The 23464-nt window shown below is 42.8% G+C and overlaps 1 protein-coding gene and 1 long non-coding RNA gene across 10 annotated transcripts in view; one reads left to right on the top strand and one right to left on the bottom strand.

Moving 5' to 3' along the window:
* The window catches only part of GCNT2 (glucosaminyl (N-acetyl) transferase 2 (I blood group)), an 85379-nt gene that overhangs the window by 30136 nt on the left and 31779 nt on the right, over window positions 1-23464 (top strand). Inside the window, exons 1-2 of one of the 9 annotated variants that reach the window (XR_006885362.1) lie at window positions 19837-21624; window positions 23290-23395. The exons of 7 other annotated variants lie outside the window; for them this stretch is intronic. Coding sequence is in view for 1 of the 2 variants with exons in the window: in XM_046640557.1 (XP_046496513.1) it covers window positions 20535-21624 (1090 nt within the window). In the remaining variant the exon portion in view is untranslated. Of the gene's footprint in view, window positions 1-19836; window positions 21625-23289; window positions 23396-23464 lie in introns of those variants that run through there. One more of the 9 variants, XM_046640557.1, reaches the window with a different exon arrangement.
* Window positions 21202-23464, bottom strand: part of LOC124226828 (uncharacterized) — a 10372-nt gene continuing 8109 nt past the window's right edge. Inside the window, exon 3 of the long non-coding RNA XR_006885368.1 lies at window positions 21202-21287. This is a non-coding gene — a long non-coding RNA (uncharacterized LOC124226828). The remainder of the gene's footprint in view (window positions 21288-23464) is intronic.

The raw sequence follows: 23464 nt of genomic DNA, 5'->3' as shown, positions 1-23464 counted from the left end.
TGACCTCCCTATCACTATGGCCACCATCTTTTCACCTTTTATCTGTTGTTTCCATCATTGGCATATAATTTGGGTACTTAGAGGCTGATTTTCATACTCAAATATTTATTCCATTTTCTTTTCTTTTTTTTTTTTTGCTCAGGAAGATTTGCCCTAAGCTAACGCCTGTTGCCAATCTTCCTCTTTTTGCTTGAGGAAGATTCACCCTGAGCCAACATCGGTGCCAGTCTTCCTCTGTTTTGTATGTGGGTCACCACCTCAGCATGGCTGCTGACAAGTGGTGTAGGTCCACGCCCAGGAACTGACCCTGGGCTGCCGAAGCAGAGCACACCAAACTTAACCACTAGGCCATGGGGCCGGCCCCTTCCCTTTCTATTGGTATTAGCCATGTGGTTCCTTAGATATTGTACTGAGATCAAGGCATTTCATAACTTAGCAAAAGCCTGAATTGTCACTTTTTTTTTTAAAAAAAAGGAGAAACATGGGTTTTGGTTAGTGTTAAATGTCTATGATTACTTTGACCGAAGGATGGTCAGTCTTATCAATGTCAAATCAATATAAGAAAATCAAGGAAAAAGAATCTTTCACCCTCCTTTTTCTTTTCTTAGCCCCCTTCTCCTTTCCAGTCCTAGTCAAATAGACAAGGTGGGAGAGCAAGAATGATACCTACAGAGGGGCAGGAGAGAAAACCGTTCTTGCTGTAGGTTTGTGGTGTGGCATGCTGACTTCTGCCCTCTCACAGTGACAGTATGACCCCATGTAAAGCGCATAACCTCTTGGAGCCTCAAATCTCCCTGGCTACAAAATGAGGGCCCAGGTAGCAAGACCCCTTCATTCCTACTCAGGCTTTCTGTGCAGAAGACATGATGCCCAGGACCACATAAACACCTAGTACACGGCTCTCAGGAACTTGTAGAAAGGTGGAAATTCTGGGGAGTCTGGACTCCATGTTGCCCATTAGCTTTGGCAAATGCTTGCATTTGCCTTGTAGGAAATTGGAGGCGAGAGCTCTGTGAAGAGAACATCTCTCTGGAGAGGAAGGCAAACACCGCCCATGTCGTTGGTCTGTTCGGTCTGATTCTGCAAGAGATGCTCTTCAGGATTAACATGACATTTGCTGCAGCTTTGCCTCCTTCCTTTCTTAGACTCTGGATGGCAGCCTGGTTCAGGGAGAAAGCAAGATATCCTGCTTGTAGATGGGGCATTCCTGAATTACAAGTGATTTAAAGAAAACAAACCATCAAACTAGCCCCAGTGTTGGATTATCTCCATCTTCAAAGGCTATATAAATGCAGACACACGCTCCAGTAACTCCACTGGTTTTATGCTTGAGCCTCCTTTGTGACTTATGATTTGGGGTGTGAATCTGGGTTTTTATGACTGGACAGCCTTTAACCATATCATCCCTTCTATTTTCAATGTCACGTTTTAAGGGGAGAAATCCTTTGGTAAAAATAGCGTAAACATCTTCTTTTGCAAACGCGCAACTACAGATAGCACTGTTCTTTTCCTCCCTCAAAGATGTCTTCTCTCTTTCTCTCAAACATCCTAAATCAAAGTATTTGTTTTAGAAAGACCCTCTGCAGGTGTGTCAGATTCCCCCAAACACCCACAAGAGTAGGAGGACCAAGAAAAGAATTAGCCCCTTATAATTAGATGATAAGAGAAGACAAGGGGAAATGGTTTAAAATTGGTAACACTCAATAGAAAGGATATTCACGGAGTCAGCAGTAAATCACGTGTCTTCACACTGCTTTTTATTTTTTTTTTTCACGTTGTCTTTCTATTGAGAAAATGACTTCTTTCTGGGTTTTCAACTCTCAGGGTTTCTCCCTACTGAGTTAGAATTAGAAATGGTGATAGAAGGGGCTGGAGAGGACCTTTGCGCCCCAGTCTTATATTCCTCTTCAGGGGAGGCCGGGCAGAGTGACTCTCATTCCATCCTGTGTGGCTCATGTACAGACGATTGTCTAGACCTCTCTCTCTGGCCATATGCTGAAAGGAGGCGCTCCAGGAGCACAAATTTCCCATGCTGCAGACCGTTAGTCTCTGATAGGAGTAGCTCACCCTGAATTCTGGTGCATCCTTGTACTTTCTAACTTAGGTCTTTGTAATGGTTGTTATATGTCACCTTAAGAAAAGCCCCTTTTCTCTAGCTTTTCTTTTTTTGTTTTTTGCATGGAAAGATTCACCCGGAGCTAACATCTGTTGCCGATCTTCCTCTTTTTTTCTTTCTCGCTCCCCAAAGCCCCAGTGCATGGTTGTAGATCCTACTAGTTCTTCCATGAGAGCCGCCGGCACAGCATGGCAACTGACAGACGGGTGGTGTGGTTCTGCAATGGGGAAATGAACCTGACCACTGAAGTGGTGAGAGCGCCGAAAAAGCTGTTACATCCCTTGGGTTTTTTCCCCTCACTGCATAAATTTGTTCTTTTGAAATTTTGCTCATGCGTTATTCTGACCTTTCTTGTGCCATGATGCTTTTTTTTCCATAGGAATGTTTTCATTTGCTTCTCTTCCTTTTTCCATGTTGTATACATTTTTTTTTCAGAGCCGCTTTGTGACATAAATTTATCTCAACCTTAGAAGTGACCACATGGTCACGTTTCCTCATTTTTCAATTCTAAAAATAGTGTGTTTCCTACTTCGATTTAGACTTTTTTAACTTTGAGTTTTATTTACATGTGCACATTATTTGGGAGTGTGTTATGACCCTTTAAGTTGCAAGTGACAGAAATGCAGCTCACAGTTGCTGAAACAGACACCAGAACTGAGTGAGTCACAGAACTGAGATGCTCAAGAAGGGGCTCCAGGGGCTGGCCTGGTGGTGCAGCGGTTAAGTGCGCATGTTCTGCTTTGGCAGCCCAGGGTTCCCCGGTTTGGATCCCAGGTGCAGATATGGCACCACTTGGCAAGCCATGCTGTGGTAGGCGTCCCACATATAAAGTGGAGGAGGATGGGCACAGATGTTAGCTCAGGGCCAGTCATCCTCAGCAAAAAGAGGAGGATTGTCAGTAGTTAGCTCAGGGCTAATCTTCCTAAAAAAAAAAAGGAGGGGCTCCAAATAAAGTTGGATCAAGAGGGGAAACAATATATTCAGGACTCTTTCTTGCCAGCTCATCTCTGCAGGGTGACCAACTGTCCCTGTTTGCCCAGGTCTGAGGGAGGGTCTTGGGCATGAAACTTTCAGTGCTAAAACCAGGAAAGCCTCAGGCAAACTAGGATGAGTTGGTCCCCCTATCTCTCTGCCTCCCTCTCTCTGTGTTGGCCTCATTCAGGCAGGTGCTCCCCACATGGTGTCAGAGATGGCCAGACGTAGCTCCCGGTGCTTGGTTCTGACAGCTGGCACTCCTGGGGGAAAAGAAACTCTTTGACCTGATAGTCCAGCAACAGCTCAGGGGAGTCCTCAGAGTCATCCTGCTTGGTCCAAATCCCTAAGCAAATCAAGGGGAGGAAGAATGCTGACCAACCTTTCTTGGGTCGCTTTCCCACCCTAGAGCCAGAGGTGAGGGGCAGGCTACTGTGGAGGATGGTTCCTCAGAACGGTGCTGGGCGGACAGAAGCACACGTGGTGGAGGATGGTTCCTCAGAATGGTGCTGGGCGGACAGAAGCACACGTGGTGGAGGATGGTTCCTCAGAACGGTGCTGGGCGGACAGAAGCACACGCCCCCTGCAAGATGGTTCCTTCACCTGCAGGCAGAGAGCCGTTAGTGAGCATCCCCACAGGACCTTAGAGGGGCAGGATTTAATGAGATTTATAGCTCTAAGCACTTGAGCAATTTTAACTTGGAGAACACAATTGAAAGTACTACTGTTGAAGTGGCTTGATCTCAACAAGCATACGCCTTTTCCACTATAAAAACGTATTTAATAATGTTCCTCTATTATATTTCGATAGTACTTAGTTTGCAAAAGGATTTTTTATATATTATCTCCTTTAGTCCTTATAAGAACTCTATAAAAGAAGGACTATTCTCCCCATTTGCAGATGAGAAAATTTAAGATTAAAATCTGTGACTTGTCCAAAGACAAATATTGCATATACCTAGCAGGAAATAAGAATGAAAAGAGGGGCTGGCCCGGTGGCGCAGCAGTTAAGTTCGCTCGTTCCGATTCTTGGTGGCCCGGGGTTCGCCAGTTTGGATCCCAGGTGTGGACATGGCACCACTTGGCAAAAGCCATGCTGTGCTAGGCATCCCACATATAAAGCAGAGGAAGATGGGCATGGATGTTAGCTCAGGGCCAGTCTTCCTCAGCAAAAAGAGGAGGATTGGCAGCAGTTAGCTCAAGGCTAATCTTCCTCAAAAAAAAGAGTAAAAAGAAACATCTAGGAAAAGGATAGGTGGGACTTATGACATACATTTAGATTAAACTGAACCTAGTTTTACAGATGCTTATTTAATTATTGTAATAACTGCAAGTATTCAGAAGATGAAATGTAGCTAAATTCTGAGTCTTATTAAGCTTGTGGAATGATTATATAATGGACCCACCCCAGAATTTTCTCTCTTGTTCCTTATGTCATCTTGATAGCCCATCTTGCCTGGAACTTTTGGCTTTTTCAAGTAAGCAGAAAGTTCAGGAAAGATGAGGGAACTGATGTTTACGGAACATCTGCCTATAGGTCTGCATTATCTCACTTTATCTTCACAAGAATCCTGTTTGGTCGGTGCTTAAATCCACATTTTACAGACATGACGATGGGATCAGAGGGGTGGGTAATGGCCCTGCCCCAGAAGCAGGGAGTGCAGTAAATGAGAGAGCGTGCTCCACAGGCACCTCAAATGCTACTCACTCAGAACTCAACTCCTGCTCTCACCTTTGTATGCCCCGCTCTGCCATTTACAAGCTGTGTGACCTTGGATAAGTTACCTAAATTTTTGGGCCTCAGTTTCCCCATCTATAAAATAGGCAAAATAATAATATTTATATCAAGTATGTGAGGCTTAAATGAGTTGGACCAGTGCCCAGCACATATTTTCAGTGTTAGTTTTTATTATTGTTGTTGTTATTATATTTTTCATCTAGAAAATGGATATTCATTCAATAAATATTTATTGAGCACCTAGACACTATTGGATATAGTAGCAAATAGGACAAGTAAGGCCATACCTCTCATGGAGTATTTATTCTAGAAGGGGGAGACAGATAATAAAAAGTAGACAAGCTAATTGGAGATTATGCTAAGAGCTATGAAGGAAAAGCAGGCTGATGCAGGAAGGGACCTACTTTAAATGGGGTGAGTCAGGGAAGGCTTCTCGGCAAAAGTGGCTCATCACTGGTGCCTCTTAAATGAGAATGAGCCAGCCATGCGCTTGGCAAAGAGGTTCCAGGCAGAGGGACTGGGGATTGCCAAGGCCCTGAGGTGAGCCGGAAGAGCAGCCGGTGTGGCTCCAGTCGAGCGAGCGAGGGTGAGGGCTGGCCTGGCATGAGGCGGGCAAGGCCCTTGTGTGAAGGCCACAGGGACCACATGATGTGGCAGCACCACGTTCCCAGGGTTATTGGCAAGGATGATGGCTGCAAGTGCTTGGCATAGTGCCAGGTGCAGAGTAAAGTCAAGAAACTGGATCTGGCCGTTGGCCTCCTCACCATTTCTGGTGCTGCCATCCATCTCTCTTCCTCTCTCTCCTTCAGTAGTCTAATTTCTTTCTAACTACTTTTCTGACTCCGTTCTCAGCCTGCTTTAACACCTTCTCCACAGTGACAGGAAGACCTTTACAAAAATGCACATGATCACATCTCTCTCCTTCGTAGAAACCTTCTGAGGATCCCCATTACCTCAGCGTAACATCCTGGCCCCTTCACTGGGCACGGGGAACTCATTGCAATCAGGCCGCTTGGCCTTTCTAGTGCCGTTTTTAACTATGCACCCCATCCCATATGGCACCCCAGCTCTCCTAGTTGACTTGTAGGTCCCAAATGTGCCACTTCCAGTCTGCCTGCCTCAACTCATGCCACTCCCCAGCCAGGATGCTCTGAAATGCTCTTCCTTCCTTTCCCTCATCTGACTGACACGTGCTTTTCTTTTAAGCTTCAGCTTGGAGTCACATTCTCTAAAAAGCCTTTCCTCCTTCTCACTCCCGTGGCCTCGCTCCTCCTGTGTCACGTTGTACTATTATCAGTCCTGCAGCACTGTTTGTGTTCCCCGGGGCCTTCTAGACTGAGCTTCAAGGAGACACCTGCACCTGCTAGTTTTTGTTTCCCTTATACCACACAACCCCCGGTGCATGAGCCAGGCTCAGTACAATGGAGTCCCAGCTCGTATTCATTTAACTTGCACAAACTCAACTGTATTCACACACACACACACACACACACAGCATGTAAGATTAAACGGTTTTGGCCATCCCACCCTACCCTCCATTCCAACCAATACATCTGGGATTCAGAGTGAGCATGAGGTTAAATAAGGATTTTGCTTGTTCTCATGATGGGCTTGGTTCCCATGGCTCACTAATGTTAAAGATACAGTGTGCATCTCATAACATCACTGCTCAGCTCGAGCCAACTTCTTCATCTGGTGCTCATTAGAAGGATCCATCATCTGGACAGAGATTAAGGAGAAAATTGGCCATGTTGGAATTATGGAGATACTCTGTGTCATCTTAATGTGGAATATTCCCAAGAGATTTCTCCAGAGGAATTTTACTTGTATGTTGTTTTCCTTTTACATACTGACTTTGCAACCTAACTTCCCTTTAGGATGTACACCTTCTCTAAATATTGATTGACTTTATTGAACAGCTAGTAATTAGCAAAGTCAGGGCACAAATTCACATCGTCTTTCTTCTAATCCAGAGTTCTGTCCCCCAGTCACAATGCAGTGTATAGAATCGTTCTTTTCTAAAAGAGGATCTGAATAGATATTTTTCCAAAGAAGACATACAGATGGCCAACAGGCCCATGAAAAATGTTCAGTACCAGTAATTATTAGGGAAATACAAGTCAAAACCACAATGAGATATAACCTCACACCCATGAGAATTGCTATCATTAAAAAGACAAGAAATAAGCGTTGGAGAGGATGTGGAGAAAAGGGAACCCTCATACGCTGCTGGTGGGAATGCAAACTGGTGCAGCCACTATGAAAAACAGTATGAAGATTTGTCAAAAAATTAAGAACAGAACTACCATATGATCCAGCTATTCCACTGCTGGGTATTTATCCAAAGAATACAAAAACACTAATTTGAAAAGCTATTTGCACCTTTATGTTCATTACAGCATTATTTATAATAGCCAAGATATAGAAACAACCTAAATGCCCATCAACAGATGAATGGATAGAGAAGATGTGTTGTATATATACAACTGAATATTGTTCAGCCATAAAAAAGATGAAATCTTGCCATTTGCAACAATACGGATGGAGCTTTAGGATATTATGCTAAGTGAAACAAGTCAGACAGAGAAAGACAAATACCGTATGATCTCACTCATAGATGGAATATCAAAAACAAAACGAATGAACAAACAAAACAAAACAAAAACTCAAAGAAGCAGACAACAGATTGGTAGTTACTGGAGGGGAGAAAGGGTGGGGGGAGGGCAAAATGGGAAAAGGGGGTCAATTGTATGGTGATGGATGGAAACTAGACTTCTGGTGGTGAGCACGCTGTAGTATATACAAAAGTTGAATTACAATGTTGTGCACGTGAAATCTACATAATATTTTAAACCAATGTTATCTCAATTTAAAAATAAATACATAATAAAAGTCATTTTTACTTAGGAAGGCAGATAGGGCTGGAGCGCTATGAAGAGATAATTATCAAAGACTGAAGCCAGCAGTCTTGGAGCAATACTTGGTCATAGAACTTTGAGCTATGACTCCAACATTATGAAAAAGCTGTCATGTCGCCAAATGTGTTAAAGGGCAATTGCTTTTATAATCCCTCTTTGAAAAACTTGTATTTAAATGGATAATTCTGTGCTTTCCCTATTCTTAGTTACTGATTATTGAATGGAGACTTGGATAATAATTGATTTTAGAGCCACTGTTCTCTGTGAAATTTAGAATCAGGAAATGTAAGTTTTCAGTAAACATTCCCCTTGAGTCTTTCCTCAGTTTGCTTTTTGGCTCTTCCTGTTCTTTCTCCCTTGATGCTCATTTACGTCTGTAGCTCAACACCATTTCTGTACTGATGAACGCTAACCCTCCACCATGCTCCTCAGGCCTTCTCCCACATTTCTCCTTGTCTTTTGGATATCTCTTCCTGAGGTTCCCATTGGCACCTGCTGACATGCTCCCCCATCCATCTCCCTACTCCCCATAAACTCACTTCTCCAGAATCTCTGTGGCTGGCACCACTGTTCTCTGTGTTGGCCAACTTCCCCCTTCCAGGCCCCGATATCTAATCAGCGCATTCTGTACATTCTGTCCATGATGGGTTCCTAGTGAGTCTCACCGTTCCCATCCCTATCACTACAGCTCTAATTCCCGCCCATCGTGCCTCTCAAGTAGATTGTTAGAACTCGTCCAAGTGATCCCTCTGGCCCAAATCTCCCTCTTCAAACCATTCTAACACTCTTGACATATTTTCCTTTTAAAGCATAGCTCCAAGAATAACTTCTCAATCCCAAAAGCTGCAGGGAGTTTCAACAGCTTATTGAATTATTCAGCATAAACATCTCAACATGGGGTATTGGATATCAACAGATCCTTGCTGGATGTCACCTATCAATTCCCACTGCTGCCTTCCCTGGAAGGGACACTCCGGAAAAACCACCGTGCCGTATATTCCTGCACTGGGTACTTTTCTTCATGTCATTCTCTTCACTTGTGCCATTCTCCTCCATCTCTCCCATTTACATAATGGCCTTAATAGGTCGGCATTCAGTGCCTCATCGTTTAGGAAGCTTTTCCTATGTTTTCTTTTTCAATTGTACACTTTTGGAAACCTTTATTTTAACTCCCTTTTCGTCATTTTATAATCTTCTTGGCATTATAATTATGAATGTGAATATCAAATTACCCTGTCAGGACTACAGCAGGCCCCCCTTATCCATGGCGGTATGTTCCAAGACCCCCAGTGGATGCCTGAAACCAGGCATAGTACTGAACCCCGTATATACTATGTTTTCTCTTCTACATACATACCTATGATAAAGTTTAATTTATAAATTAGGCACAGTAAGAGATTAACAACAATAATAAAATAGACCAATTATAATAATATACTGTAATAAAAATTACCGTAGATCTTAGCAACCTCAGCATATGATTTTTTTTCTTTCCTTATTAAGTCGAAAACTTTTGTCTTTTCACTCAAAGGGAGCAATTTATGGCTTCTCTTTGGCATATCCGAATTGCCAGCATCACTGCTCTTGCACTTTGGGGCCATTATTAAGTAAAATAAGGGTTATTTGAACACAAGCACAGCAATACCATGACAGTTGATCTGATAACCAAGATGGCTGTTAAGTGACTAACAGGCGGTAGTGTACACAGTGTGGACCCGCTGGACGAAGGGCTGATTCACGTCCCAGGTGAGACAGATCAGACCAGCATGAGAGTTCATCATGCTACTCAGAATGGCACACAATTTAAAACTTCTGAATTGTATAGTTCTGGAGTTTTCCACTTGATATTTTTGGACCATGGTTGACCATGCGTAACTGCAACCTCAGAAAGTGAAACCGTGGATAAGGGGGGACTCCTGTATAATCTTTTCGGGGTTTTTTCTATCTTTAGCAGCCCAACATAGCAAGCAGCCAGTGGGATAAGAATAGATATTTCTTGAATTGAGTCAAATGGAAATAATTTTAATATGCCCCTCAGCACTGCTGTCCACTCAGCTACAAATCATCACCCCCCTTTGCCACCACCCTCATCACCACACACAACGCACATACACAGCTTAGATTACTTTGCCAAATCCTGAGGGCTTGGCTTTACATAGCATCTTCCATCATGTTGAGCTTTTCTGGGAATTTTCTTGGTCTTTTTTGCCTCTAGTCAACAGCAATGGGACTGTTCTCTCTCCTTCAGTTCTTCCAAAGCATCTTGCTCATCTTGGGAATACTCCTCCATGTCACGCTCATCCTGGGGGCAACAGTGGCTCAAGCCAGTCTGTGCTTCAATCCGAGGCCCACCATCCGGTGCCAAATGGGCACCGAATTCTGCACCACAGAAGTAAAAAGAACAGCTCAACAGCAGCGGCCCCTGCTTTAAAGACCAGATCTGGGTTTTGATGAGGCTGCTTCTTTGATGGAACTAACCCATCATTTGGTGAAGCAAATGACCCTACTAAGATTTTTAGTGATTCTTTGTTTCTGAGGTGGACAATTTGCAGTCTTAGAAAGCTACATCCAAAGCAGCCAATATTACTTTCCTAACTAACCATTTCTCTTTTTTTATGTATTCATTACATTTATTTTCGTAACTACATCATTATACGTTGTTTGACTTTAATCCATTTGGACAAAGAATGATGGGAAAGTAATGCTGACTGAATGTAAGGTAAAGAAGGCAAACATTTCAACCCAGTTTTTCCATGAACATCGATTATCCGATTTAATGCAGACCCAAGGCCATATATTTTTTAGAGGTAGGTTCTACTTCCATTCCAGATTCTCTTCATGTAAGATCATAAAAATACAATCCAATGCCCAATTTAAAAATCGCACCAGCCCATATTAACACAGACAGCTCCCAATGAAGGACAAGAAAAGCTAAATCAGGCGTCAGTAGGGCCTAACTAACCATTTCTTAATGTAGTTATTCAGTGACAGATCTGCCCACAAGCCTCTCTTTCTCTCATCCTCTGACTTGCACAATATGTGGCATTCTTTCCCAAGATGCTTTTGGACAAAGCCATGAGTGGCAGAAAGTTTTTCCCAAATGTGTTTACCTTTCTTTAAATTGAGATATAATTGACAGAGAACATTAGTTCCAGGTGTACAACGTAATGATTTGGTATTTGTATATACTTTGAAATGATCAGCACAGTAAGTGTAGTTAACACCCATCACCGCACAGTTACAAAATTTTTTTCCTTGTGATGAGAACTTTTAAGATTTACTCTCTTAGCAACTTTCAAATATACAATATGATATTATTAACTATAGTCACCATGCTGTACTTTACATTCCCAGGACTTATTTATTTTATAGCTGGAAGTTTGTACCTTTTGACCTGTTTCACCCGCTCTCTACCCCCCACTTTTGGCAACCACCAGTCTGTTCTCTGTATCTATGAGTTTGTTTTTTTGTTGTTCAGACTCTGTATATGAGTGAGATCATATGGTATTTGTCTTTCTCTGTCTGACTTATTTCACTTAGGATAATGCCCTCCATGTTGTCACAATGGCAAGATTTCCTTCTTTTTTAATGACTGAACAATATTCCGTTGTGTATATATACCACATTCTCTTTATCCACTCATCCTTTGATGGACACTTGGGTTGTTTCCATGTCTTGGCTATTGTAAATAATGTTGCAATGAACATAAGGGAGCAGATATCTTTTCAAGTTAGTGTTTTTATTTCCTGTCAGGTAAATACCCAGAATTAGAATTGCTGGATCATACGGTAGTTTTATTTTTAATTTTGGGGGGACCCTCCATACTGTTTTCCATAGTGGCTGCACCAATTTACATTCCTGTCAGCAGTGCACAAGGGTTCCCTTTCCTCCACATTCTTGCCAACACTTGTTATCTCTTGTATTTTTAATAATAGCCATTCTGACAGGTGTGAGATAATATCTTATTGTGGTTTTGACTTGCGTTTCCCTGATGATTAGTGACGCTGAGCACCTTTTCATGTGCCTGTTGGCTATCTGTATGTCTTCTTTGGAAAAATGTCTTCAGATCTTCTGCCCATTTTTTAATTGGATTATTTGGTTTTTTACTATTAGGTTGTATGAATTCTTTATATATTTTGAATGTTAACCCTCTATCAGATACACGATTTTCAAATATATTCTCCCATACAGTTGGTTGCCTTTTCATTTTGTTGATGGTTTCCTTTGCTGTACAGAAGCTTTTTAGTTAGATGTAGTCCCACTTGTTTAGTTTTGCTTTTGTTGCTTGTGCTTTTGGTGCCTAATCCAAAAAATCAGAACCAAGACCAATGTCAAGGAGCTGACTGCCTGTGTTTTCTTCTAGGAGTTTTATGGTTTCAGGTCTTATGTTCATGTCTTTAATCCATTTTGAGCTGATTTTTGTGTATGGTGTGAGATGGTGGTCTTTTGCATGTGGCTGTCCAGTTTTCTCAATACCATTTATTGAACAGACTCTCCTTTCCCCCCAAATATATTTACCTTTTAGCCACTTCAGTGCCGTGTTTTCAGAGAATGGATGGTTGCAGGTTATGCTTTCAGAGTCTTTGTCCTTGAACTTGGTACTTCCATGATATTCATTCCCCATAATCTTTCTCTTCGGCCAAATTTAAAAGATCAGAACTTAGTGAAAACATTAGGGGAAAAAGCTGTGATCTTTACTAAGCAAACCAAAGATACTCAGACCATCCTAATGGAATTAGCTTCCTGACATGATTAGTCCCCTCTTCTAGATGTTTCCTCTTTAGCCACACCACCCCCAGTCCTCGCATATTTCCTCGTTCATTGAAAATCTGTAATTCTGTCCTCAGTTGAAGTTAGAGCTACTTCTTTGAGCTCCTTGTGGTTCTACAGCAGGAAGGCCCTCCTGCCAAGGACTCCAAATGGCGTCCATGTTCCACGCGGAAACTGCCCACCTGAGACTCTGAAGTCCGGCTACGTGTTGGGTGGTCTCCTGGAGAGGCTGAACACCTCCCTGTCTGGTTTCTCCTCTCCCAGGACTTTGGTCTGTCTGAGCTAACTGCCCTCCACTCCACCTCCAAGCCTCCTTGGTCAGTTAATCTTATCACATTTTGGAATTTCCCATGCACTACTGAGTCTAAACAAAACTCTCTAATGCAGCTTTCCCGTAAAAACAGCCCCCTTTCTATTCTGCACAGAATCTAGCATAATCACAGCATTTTAGAGCTGAAAGAAGCCTTCGGGAGCACCTAGTTCCAATCCCGACGATGTGCAGATTTGGAAATTGAGAGTCAGAGAGATCAAATGGCTGGTTGCTTATGATGCTCTGTAAAATGAATTAACATTTTCTGATTTCATTGCCCATTGATTATAAATATTAAAATAAGCATTTCCATTCATGAGACCCCTATTTTTCTATTAATCCCCCCTTTACAGAAAGATTTCTCAAGTCACGTGTGGTGTGGAGGGAGAGGACTTTAGATCCAGTTGACAGTGTAATAACAGTTAATTTCCTTTTAGGTTCTCCCATCATTATTTAAGCTGTGACTAAGACATTCTTAGATCCACTGGGGAACATCTGTGTAGTTAGAATGGTTTAAATGCTTTCTTTTAGGTTGACTGTAAAGCTACCCCACATATGTCAATCATTTTGTCCCCATGCCTCAGTGGTTCAGGGACATGTGGAGAAGGGACGTGTAGGGTTTTTATGCATTACAGTTTGCAGACTTTTGATGATCTGCATGCTCCCCCCATCCAGATAAATGGTTTAAACATTTCTTTTCCTTCCACACTGATCAGTTATTGAATACCCTTTAGTTAGTATACCTTTCAGCAGAGAGTGGGTAGGGCTGATGGTATATAGGATGACCGATCCATCCTGATTTGTCCAGGATTTCCTAGTTGTAGCTCTGACAATCCCATTTCCTGTGAAATCTCTCAATCCTGGGCACACAGGGACAGTGCTGCCTCCACATACTCCTGCTCACCTTACCAATGACCAGGTCATCTCGTGATCAGGAATTAGTGCCCTAGATATTTATGTTCCACAGAACAGCACTGATATTTACTGGAAGAAAACTATAATTGAAACCACTCAGTTATGTTGGTTACAACACATTGAAGACACATTAAAGAGTAATGATCAAAACTACACTATCAGCCATGAGGGCCCTAACCAGAGCAGACCAGGACTGAGCCTACTCCATTTATAGCAATTTTTCCATAGTTTTTGGGGAGAAACTATAAAGGTTAAGGGTGTCATATAAAAGGATGGATTGGTAAATATAAATTTGAATCTAAAACCACTTCAAGCAATGGGAGAATCAAATGCAAAGATTGTCTTCAGTTAAGTACAAACACAGGACATATCTTGGAGGCAAATTTGTTCCAGCTTTAATTTCTAAGAAAACAGAAAACATCTGCCTTTTGGGATTTGTAACAAACTGTCTAAAGTCAAGTAAATGACGTCCTGTGGGAAAGAAGCTAGTATGACAGTGGACTGAATAAACTGAAAATGAGTCAAGAATGTAATAGGGCTATTAAAATTAGAAGTTGGAGGAAACTACTGCCTATCTCTATTTTAAGACTATTCTGTTTCCATTTATCTGAAAATGCTCAGAAGATAAAGACAATCTTCAAGATACAGATCTCTGGCAGCAGCTGAATTGTAAAGTGCTGTCTTTTAGTAGAAATACCATTCCACTGCAACCTCAATTCAACATTCAAAAAATATGGAGGTGGAAGAGTTTGGGGGATATTTTGTATGAGAAAGGTTCCAGAAGAACATCCAGATCTGGACACACCTTGGACATGCAAAGTCTTTTCTTCATGAATTTGCAATCTTTTGTTCTTAGAGGAGACACTTGCAAACAGAAAAGCACAGAAAGACAAATAGTCACCTATTCTTTTCCTTGAAATTTAACAGAATATATCCAAAGATAAAATTTTTGATTGCGGTTTTTTTGTTTTTTGCTTTTGTTTTTGTTTCAGCCATTAGAGTTAAATCTGGGCAATTAACCCCAGAGGGAAAGAAATTTGCTACTCTCAAGTAGGCTGCTAGGGAGTAGAAAGAAAGCAGTGTGGTCCTACAACAATGCAGTAAGGTGGGGTGGCGTTATGTGGAATAGTTTGGGGTAAAGGTACAGAAAGCTTCTTAGCCAGACTTCCACCACTTGGGTAGACTTTCTACTTCTCCTTTTTTCTTTTCTTTTCTTTTCTTTCTTTCTTTTTTTTTTTTTTTTTGGTGAGGAAGATTGACCCTGAGCTAACATCCATGCCAGTCTTCCTCTATTTTTTATATGGGACGCCTGCCACAGCATGGCTTGATGAGTGGTGTGTAGGTCTGTGCCTGGGATCCAAACCTGCGAACCCTGGGCCAACGAAGCGGAGTGCACGAACTTAACCACTGTGCCACCAGGCCAGCCCTTCTACTTCTCCTTTTTTAAAATTAGGAAACTAGCGCACAGTGATCTCAAGAAACTTTCTCCGGGTCACATAGTAAGCAGCAGAGCCAGATTTAAACCCTGCTCCAAAGCCTTGGTCTTCACCACCAAGCTGCATATTTGTCTCTGTCATCAGCTTTTCTCAGGGTGCACCAGCAGGCTGGCTCTCTGAAGAGGTAACAGAGTCAGATACAGTTGAAAGAACAGGTTCAAGAGGCTGTGATTGGGAATGAGGGGCAGTTCCCCTACCCTGGGTGCGGGGAGAGGGCAGAAGAGACTGAAGCTGCCCATGATAATGAGGGCCTTGAGGCCTCCTGCCTGTGCCCTGGCATCTTTCAGGGGCAGAGCGACCCCTCCAGCACAGCTGTTCTACTTCACTAAACAGACCTAGGAAGGTGGATGGGGTTCTGAGGGTCCCAGGTGAGCCGGGTCTGGCAACAGAAAGAGAGATGCCTTAAGATTTGTTGATCACTTCTTACTTGCAAGACATTGTTCTAAGCTGTTTTTATGCACTGACTTGTTTAAATCTCTTAAGAACCCTATGAGGTCAGTGTTCTTAACATCTGCATCATATAGGAGAAGAAAGGAAACTGGGGCACATAGTCACATCTGCGCTATAACCCAGATGGTGTACATCAAGGGGCTTCAGGCAGATACAAGGATGATCAACATTACTGTTTTCCTTCATATCACATTTCTTCATCTTGAAAAATAAAGAAATTATAGGTCATTGCAAAGACTCTGATGTTGCAAAATTTAGGCCTGGAGGAACATGATCATAATCTAGAGCAGAGATCAGCAAACTACATACAGCCCACGGGCTAAATCTGGCCTATTTTTGTACTGCCCATGAGCTAAGAATGATTTTACATTTTTAAGTTGTTGAAAAAAATCTCAAAAGAAGACTATTTCATGACACAAAAATTATATGGAATTGAGAGATCGATGTCCATAAATAAAGTTTTAGCAGGACACAATCACCTGTTGTTATGGCGACTTCCATGCTTCAGTAGCAGTGTTCAGGGGTTGTGTCGGAGACCAAATGGCCCACAAGCCTAAAGTCTTTACCACCTGGCCCTTTACAGAAAGAGTGATGTTGCCCGATGTTGAATCATGTGGTAAATAAACATATCACCTAACATTTTTTTAGGAAAAAGTTTTGTCACAGATGTGAGTTTTCTAGCTAATTGAAAGCCTACCCTTTTGTGCACAAAACAGTTAATTAAAAAAACCTATTTTGAATAAACCTATTCCAGAAATGCCTTTTTAAATAGAATATGCAGAATGTATGTATAGGATATATATGAATACATTTATATTTCTGTTTCACTAAATGTTAGTACTCTGCTTGTTTTCAAAGATGGTCTGGGTTGGCCCAGTGTCTGTACTGATCGCCACAGTTTTCAAGCCTTTCATAGATATTAACTTATTTGCTAATTATAAATACTAGAGGTAGTGGTTGAAGGTAATAAGATGGTCATTGAGCTACACAAATGCCAGTCATCCATTAATTGAATGGTCCTGCCTCGCTCTGCTTTCGGAGTTTTTCTTGAATCAATTTCATTCTCAGACCATCACCTGTTGCTGACAGTAGGCTGCCCGAATCTACCAGTCCTACATCGCTCTTCTAATTTGTGACTTCTTATCTGCTTAAGTCTGAGAAAGTTTGCTATGATTGTGTCTAAACTAAGAGTCAATAGGCTAAGCCTCAAGAGGGATTCAAAGTCCATGGCCTTTGATGCTTAAAGCAAAGATGATAAACTGGCATCCCGAGGGTCAAATGCCATCTTCAGGGTGGCTATGCATGCATGCACTCGTGTCTTCAAACTTTGTTAATTACTTGATAATAGTCAAAGAGTTTGGGAATTTTCTTTTGGTAAAATTCAGATTTCTCTCTTAAAGTATCTGAAGAGCTGGGAGCCCTGGGCCCATGATCTAGCGTGGCATTAATTGCTGGCGTTGAGAGGCAGCTGCTTCCTTTAGGTGGGACGATGGCTCTTGGCCAAGGTCCCCACCCTCCCTCAACGTCCTCGACGCCTTGGCCAAGTGTTAGCTGCCACTTGTGAACTCATTAGCCCTGTTTTTCCTCCCCTCCACTAGCTTCACTTACTTTTTTCACTTACCTGCCTGTACACATCTGAGTGTGTGCACCGGGCCTACAACGTGTGATCATTATTTCGGTTCCTGGGAGGCCTCTTCTTGTTTACTCTCTGTGTCTCGCTTGCGACTGAAGTGTGTGAGGTTGCCAGACTGACGGAACCAAAGCCTTAGTTGGGGAGCAGGGTGCTGTAACCTGTAGGGAGGTGAGAGGACCCATCAAAAAGCAGTGCCTTGATTCAATAGCACTCATTACGCCGAGAGAGCAGTCTGAGGGAGAGGAGAGCTATCAGGACTTGGGAACAAGTCAGGCCCGGATGCCAGCCCCGCCCCCACGAAACCAGCCTCATGCTGGCCTTTGACAGCCCTGCGGGAGTGGACGCACCACTCCTGTAAGGTTAATGAAAACTGAGTGACTGTAACAGAGAAAAGACCTGCCTTGTTCTCAGAAAGCCCCAGAGAGCCTGGCCTTTTGATTTAATGTTTGGCTGAACTGATTATGTGTTGTTAGCTGCTGTCCTTGTGCTGTCTCCTTGTTTGTGACAGTAAAGGTTATCCTGGGGCATGAGGGAGGCAGGGAGCGATACAAAAATGTCCACTTGATGACAGTTTTCAATATGTTAAGCCAGCTAGAGTAAACGGAGCAGACATAATGTCCTGGTTGGAAGTTAATAGCTTAGCCTGCCCAATTATTTGCTAGAAGAACATGCCTGTTCAGTTACCACAGATACCAGGCAAAACAAACCTACTGCTGGGCCAGCCACTAAAAAGGCATCACATTCTAATCTCAGGCTGTTCATCGAAACCATCGCAAATAAGGCAGGACAGACTATGGAAGTGTTTTTTTTGGATACTGCTGTTTTGGACTGTAAAGCGTGTTGCATACCACTCCACCCCCTATGTGCAATCTGCTTTGACTAAATCATGATTAAAGACTTGGGGAGTTTGCTTTGCATCGGCATTCCACCAGAACTCCCTGTTGTAGATCAAGGCTCCAGGCAAAGAGAGGGAAAAACTCTACTGAACTTGCAATGAAAGCCTTTGCCTCCCTTCCTCCCTCTGCCTTCCCCCTGCTGCTCTCCCACACGTGTCAAGGATGTATTTTGCAGAAAAGGGTGTGGCTCTGGTAAGAATGAAGGGAAATGAGGGCAGCAAAATGGACTATTCAGTTCTTCCCTTCATACAGCCACATTTCTAGTATTTTTCTTCTGGGGTGAAGGGGAAAGAGAGATGGGGAAGAGAAAGTGTGGAATTTAACCACCACTTTTATGAGTGGGAATAAATCAACCCATTTGAAAGCCTTAAGAGTGCAAATACTTTTCTTTTCCATTACTAAGAACAGAAATCAAAATATCAGTTCATTAATAGGGTCAGAAATGGTGGATATTTTTCAAAAGAGAAACAACAGCGACAGTAGTCGCTAATGCCTGTTGCACGTAGGCGAACACAAACCCTGAACAAGAGTTGTCTCATTGAATGTTCTCAACAACCATGTGAAATAGGAACCACTGTTATTTCCCATCTCTCAAACCAAGAACTTGGTGCTGAGACAGGTTAAGTAACTTCACCCTGCTCGCACAGCTGGTGGCGACCGGCTGGGATTTGAATCCAACTGTCCTGGCTCCAGCCTCTGGACAAGGGAGCTGTAGAATTAAGGCTCTGGCTTCTATCCAGCTGAATGACTTCGAAAAAAATATATTTATTGGCCTCAGTTTCCTCATCCATAAAATAAAGGTTGTGTTAGGTGATCTTTAGATCCCTGCCAACTCTTTGACTCTATCTCCAAGTCGCTGTTTGTCACATCTACAGTACTACTGCCATTCATTAGTCCCGTGAGCTGTAAGACGTTAAGGGTGGTGTGGGATAGGAGGGGGGTGGGGAGATCGCTGCATTACATACCAAGTGTTTTCCTAACAGGGGCAGCTGCTCCAGCTGCCACATCATGCCCAGCAGGTGGATAACTGGGTGACTTCGGGAATAAGAGGGGAGCAGAGCCACTTTTAGCATACCTTGTATGGCTGCCACTGTTGAACTTTTAATTGGAGCAGTAACTTTCCTCCAGAAGCGTCCTTACCATCAGCATCAATCTGCAACGCACTCCACACTCGATGAGTGCTCAAGGCACCTGGCACAAGTGAGCTCGGAGAAGCCCTCTGTAATGTGACCGGACCTGCTGGGCTTCTCTTCCTGGCTCCCCTGCAGTACACTGACAGATGCTTCCAGGAATTTTGCAGCAGCCCTGAGCCTTTGTTCTTTCTTCAGAGTAAGGAAGTGGGAGAGGGGGTTGGGTGGGAAGAAAAATCCTTTGAGTTCTATGAAATGACCTCAGATCTGAAGATGTCGGCCTTTTAAAGAGACCCAGTGGCCAGTCACTCCACATGTTGTAGATAATACCATGTCAACAGCTCAAGTTATCTGAAGTTCTGTGTGAAAGGGAACCAACTTTTGTTCTCTGGGAACAATGAGTATCACCTTTCTCTCTGGTGTGTGCACTAAGGTGTGTTTATTTCACTTATGTCATTCACACTGACCCTTTAATGTTTAAAGTCACTCCTAGGTTCCTTCTCCCCTTGTCCCATGCCCCCAAGAGTGTAATTCTTATTTCCTTCTTCCCATAGCCTGCACATACATAGATACGCTATGTAACACTATCAGAAACTGTCTGATTTAATCCAGCAAACACCCACCTAACCATCAGACATTTTTGGTGCTGGTCATCTTCTCCTTAGACTTGTTGGAAGCTCTTTTTTCCTTATCCGTGTCTGTATGTGCCCAGAGGTAGAGATGAGACTGAAATGAAAAGAGGAGGCAGAGAAACAGGAAGAGAAATAAACCCCAGAAGCAGAAGTCCTAAATGCTGTAATTTCTAAGGACTGGTTAGCAGATTGTGGGGCTAACCAGAAAAAGTAGCATCACTTATTCTAAAAGGCACAAGGAAAGCGTGAGAAGAGAAGGGAGATCAGATCGGAATAGATTAGATGGAAGGGAGGTGGGGGGAAGCAAGAGAAACTCAGTCCCAGTGAAAAGGACCCGTCATTCCATTCCATAACGTAATATGCTAAGATCCACCACTTGCGTTTCACATGCAAATGAGGACGGCTTCCCGAAGGCTGGGCTGAGCCGAGAGCCAAGAGCCAGGCTCTGCTAAGTAGCCGGGTTCAGCACCGCAGGCTGAAGCGCAGTGTGCCTTAGAGAAGCATCTCCTTTCCGGCCAATGCCAAAAAGGATGGACACGGCACTGAAGCAGAGAATAGATGAGGATTAAAGGACTCGGGCAAAGAAGCCCTCCCGAGAAGCTGTCGAAATTCAAGACTGGCAAAAGAAGTCAGTTCAACCCCTTCACACTTGTGGTTTCAGGGACTGATCATTTCTTGATCCCTGGAGAGATCTACATCTTCCCCAAGGAAGTGAAAATAATGAACTTTTGGAGGCTTCACTTTTTTGCTTTCACTGTGCTCAGTGTGGTTTTTTTGGTGATACTTTTCAATACATGCCAATTAAGCTTGCTAAAAAGTCACAGGAAGCTGAATGGTTCCAGTGAAAGGTATTTAAGAGTACAAGCCTGTAATAACGCCTTAGAAGATAAGCCAGCCTTTCTGTGGAGAAAGACCCTGACATCACCTTTGGGAAGTGTCTCTTGCAAGGACTACCTCCTCCAGAATCACTACATCACAAGCCCCCTCTCAGAAGAAGAAGTTGCCTTCCCTTTGGCGTATGTCATGGTCATCCATAAGGACTTTGATACTTTTGAAAGGCTCTTCAGGGCTATCTATATGCCCCAAAACGTCTACTGTGTTCATGTGGATGACAAAGCCACAAATGAGTTTAAGGAATCTGTGTGGCAGTTACTGAATTGCTTCCAAAATGCTTTCATTGCTTCAAAGATAGAGCCGGTGGTCTATGCAGGAATTTCCAGGCTCCAGGCAGACCTGAACTGCCTAAAAGACCTTGTGGCCTCGGAGGTTCCATGGAAGTATGCCATCAACACCTGCGGGCAAGATTTCCCCCTGAAAACCAACAAGGAAATAGTTCAGTACCTGAAAGGATTTAAAGGGAAAAACATTACCCCAGGAGTGCTGCCCCCAGCTCATGCCATTGGACGGACTAAGTATGTCCACCGAGAGCACATAGGCAAAGATGGCTCTTTTGTGAAAAACACCAATATTTTGAAAACCTCACCTCCACATCAGCTGACCATCTACTTTGGCACTGCCTATGTGGCCCTTACCAGAGAGTTTGTCAACTTTGTCTTCCAAGACAAAAGGGCCATTGATCTGCTACGGTGGTCAAAAGATACCTACAGTCCTGATGAACATTTCTGGGTAACACTTAATAGGATTCCAGGTAGGTACCAGTTTCCATTCCCGTTTTCTCTTATCCATAGATTGAGTTTGCTAACATCTAACTGCTCTGGAGAATTGACTCATTCGAAATTATTTGAAAAAAAATTTTAATGCTTAGAAAACTATTATTCTGGTTGCTTTTTAGTGACAGTTTAAGGCTAGGTTCTGTCTCATAACTACGTGCAATGTAGCAATCTAAGACATACGCTGAGCTACAGGAGCTCCGGCAAAACTACCTTATACTGTGTATCACATAGTTACCAACTTTTAGCTCAGTCTTTTTTGTTTTAATTGAGGTATAATTGACATATAATATAGCTTAGTCTTTTGAATGAAGGCTTTTCATAGTCCTTCGTGAGCACAACTATGACATAATGAGGCTGATTTTTAATAAGCATTCTAGAATTCATGAGTTGAAGTAGGTAGTGTTTCTTTCAGAGGATGTTACACAGTATTACGTTGATGCTCAAAGTTCATGAGGCTGTTTTTAGATTCTTTGAATCCTCTTTGGATGTTTACACATTATCACTTTGGCTTAAATGTCTCTAGTCTAAAACCTGAACAGGTACCCGTGTCTCAACTGATTTGGTTCAGTAAACCTAGTCCAATATTTTATTGTCTAGAAGAATGGGTAGCAGTGAGTTGAAACATACAGAGACAGATGCTACCTGGAGTTGATCCAAAGTAAATTCTCAATTTTTAAGCCACAGATTTCTATTAGAAATTCCAGTTTGCAGCCTCCTGTTTTCATATCCTATGAAATCTTTTCAGCTGTGTATGATAGTTTGGAAAGGAGTCCAAGGTATGCCAGGCAACTGAAAGCACATAATAGCACCCACCTCTCTCTTTACTTCAGGACTGGGTTGGTTTTCAGGGGTGTTTCCCATATGTTGTCTGGGAATACCTGTGTGACCTGTGGTGCATCTTCCTGGTGATGGCCCAATACCATATTTCCCACTCTTGTGCCAGCATGGCTGTGGGTGTCAGCCCTGTGTCACGGTGGCCCTGTGCCTGCCATACTTGAAATAACTCCCTGCTCTTATGTATCGTATCATTCTTGTTGACACTTTCGGGTGCTGCCTTCATGTCTGAATGTAGAGTCATAGCAGTTCTTAGGTAACTCAGCATTCCTAAGAGCTAAATTAGAGTGGTGGTCAAAGAAAGCTACTTAGAGAAGGCAAAAAGAGGACCGGCAAGTTGACTGGGGACAGAGACATATGCTATCCCATGAGCAGTTGATTTTCAGACACTAAATTGTCAGATCACAAAGACCTTTAGGAGGGGGGCGGCAACCCGCATGTGTCACAGTGTAGCGAGCATTCATACTTCTTATTTACAAATAACTATTTTCAACACACATAAATATTCTAAACACATAAATATATCTAAATTAGATATTCAATCTAATATTGGTTCTGTTGATACAGGTTGTGCCAGATATATGTTGTATATCATTTCTTTCAATTATGAGAAATGATCAGTGTTATCCTTATGTAGAGATGAAGAAAATGGGGCCTAGAGAAATTGAAGTAATATGCTCATCTTCCCAGAGCTCGTCCAAGGCAGAGCTGAGAGCTCGTCCTGGATTTATGTGGCCTGAAGTTTGAACTGTTTCTCTTGCACCAAGAAAAGGAATAATCATTCCTTCTTTCCTGTATATCTAAAGCAGATTTTCTGCAGAACTCCAGAAAGGAGAAAGGATAAGGATGGGGAAAAAAATGAGGACAGCAGTGGTAGTAAGCTCCACCCGACCACTTTAAGCTGGAAATCAGGTTAGCAGGGATGCGGGGTGGCTGTGTGTGTGTGTGTGTGTGTGTGTGTGTGTGTGTGTGTGTGTGTGT

Source organism: Equus quagga, chromosome 15 (genome assembly GCF_021613505.1).
Source record: "Equus quagga isolate Etosha38 chromosome 15, UCLA_HA_Equagga_1.0, whole genome shotgun sequence".
Lineage (NCBI taxonomy): Eukaryota > Metazoa > Chordata > Mammalia > Perissodactyla > Equidae > Equus > Equus quagga.
The sequence above is the reverse complement of the archived record's forward strand: the minus strand, read 5'-3'. Positions and strand labels throughout refer to the sequence as shown.